The sequence below is a fragment of the Lampetra planeri genome, unplaced genomic scaffold, assembly GCF_965212315.1.
Source record: "Lampetra planeri unplaced genomic scaffold, kcLamPlan1.2.h2 scaffold_1430, whole genome shotgun sequence".
Lineage (NCBI taxonomy): Eukaryota > Metazoa > Chordata > Hyperoartia > Petromyzontiformes > Petromyzontidae > Lampetra > Lampetra planeri.
In genome coordinates, this window is record NW_027614153.1 from 1 (window position 1) to 1,303 (window position 1,303).

Here is a 1,303-nt window from a genome sequence, read left to right on the forward strand (position 1 = left end):
GCCTCCTTGTCAATGGACGAATAGCTGCAGCAACTGAAATGTGGTGGCGCCTGGCACCACAGGAAGTTGTGCTACTCTCTGTGTTGATGCGGACCCTTTCAGCCTCTGGAGCTGCTTCCAGCGACTATCCAGTTTTTCTTCCTCAGGGCAGCCCCACAGTGGCCCACCGTCTACTCCGCTTCCAGCTTCTCCCAGGTGTAGATGTGTGCGTGCTGTGTGGGCCTACACCTTCCCTCCAAAGGGCTGAGAGTGGGCTTGTGGGCCGCTTCTGGTCCCCCCTGGTGGAGACGTTGAGAGACTGTGTCACTGCTGGGGAACGCTGCGTACCAGGATCTGTATCCCTGCGCTCTGATGTGCTGGCATTTCTTCTCATCAACCGTGAAACACATCGCTCACTCTCCTGTGTGCGGCCGTCCACTAATCATCCCTCAGGCGTCCCTCCTTTGCCTTCCAGGGGCCCGCTGCTGGGAGCTTCTAAAGCTTTTCTACATATTCACTATGACACGCTACTTCAGCCAGGAAGAGACGTTATGTGTTTCCCCAGAAGACAAAGCTCAAAAGGACAATACAGAAGACTTTGTCCTTGGATTCTCCCACCAGCCGTTACAGTGCTATTTGGTCACGGAAGAATGTAAAATTTACGGACTACAGACACCCACACACCAGCTGTTTCTGCTCATGCCAGCGTCAGTACCCACCTTTGCACTGCAAACAGTTGCTACACAGACTCTCTCTGGAATAACTACAGCCACTGGGTTTTAATTACTAACTATTATGACATATTTTGATTTTTGAGTGAAATAATTGTCTGTTGTAATGGATATTCACCATTGGAAATGCTTTTTTTAACTTAGTTGATAGCTGCAATACACAATGAGGTTTTGTGACTTTGAGGAATATAAAAGTCACATTTTGTTAAATCTTCATAAAGACAATGACTAGAATAAAAAAAAAATACTGTTCATATATTAATGCAGTGGAAAATGTGGAGAAAACAAACTCCAGTGCCAACGTGAACTCTGAAGATAAAGTTAATAGTGATTCAGAGTGTCCCAGCTCTAGTGATGAAACCTAGTCCCATCCCAGTTTACATCGGTAGCTGTCAATGTTATCACTGGAATTGATCTGTATAGAAGAAAATGTATTTAAAAGTCATGAAAATTCACACTGTTCCAAGTTATCACTTGTTTAAACCCCCCATTTTTGTCTCTGGAATCGTTTTTCTTTTGTGAAATTAGTAATTGTGTCCAGATATGTATTAGTAGTGGTACTATGAAAGTTGTTACCCCGGCTCTACTGGGCA

General features: G+C 45.0%; 1 protein-coding gene across 1 annotated transcript; it reads left to right on the forward strand.

Annotated features, from left to right (window-relative positions):
* Positions 1-5: 5 nt before the first annotated feature.
* Positions 6-762, forward strand: FUZ (fuzzy planar cell polarity protein; the record flags this gene model as incomplete). The annotated part of the gene is given in 2 exon segments (XM_078622294.1): positions 6-431; positions 433-762. Coding segments are annotated over 2 exon segments (756 nt in total), but the record flags the coding sequence as incomplete, so codon positions are not given.
* Positions 763-1,303: the final 541 nt, after the last annotated feature.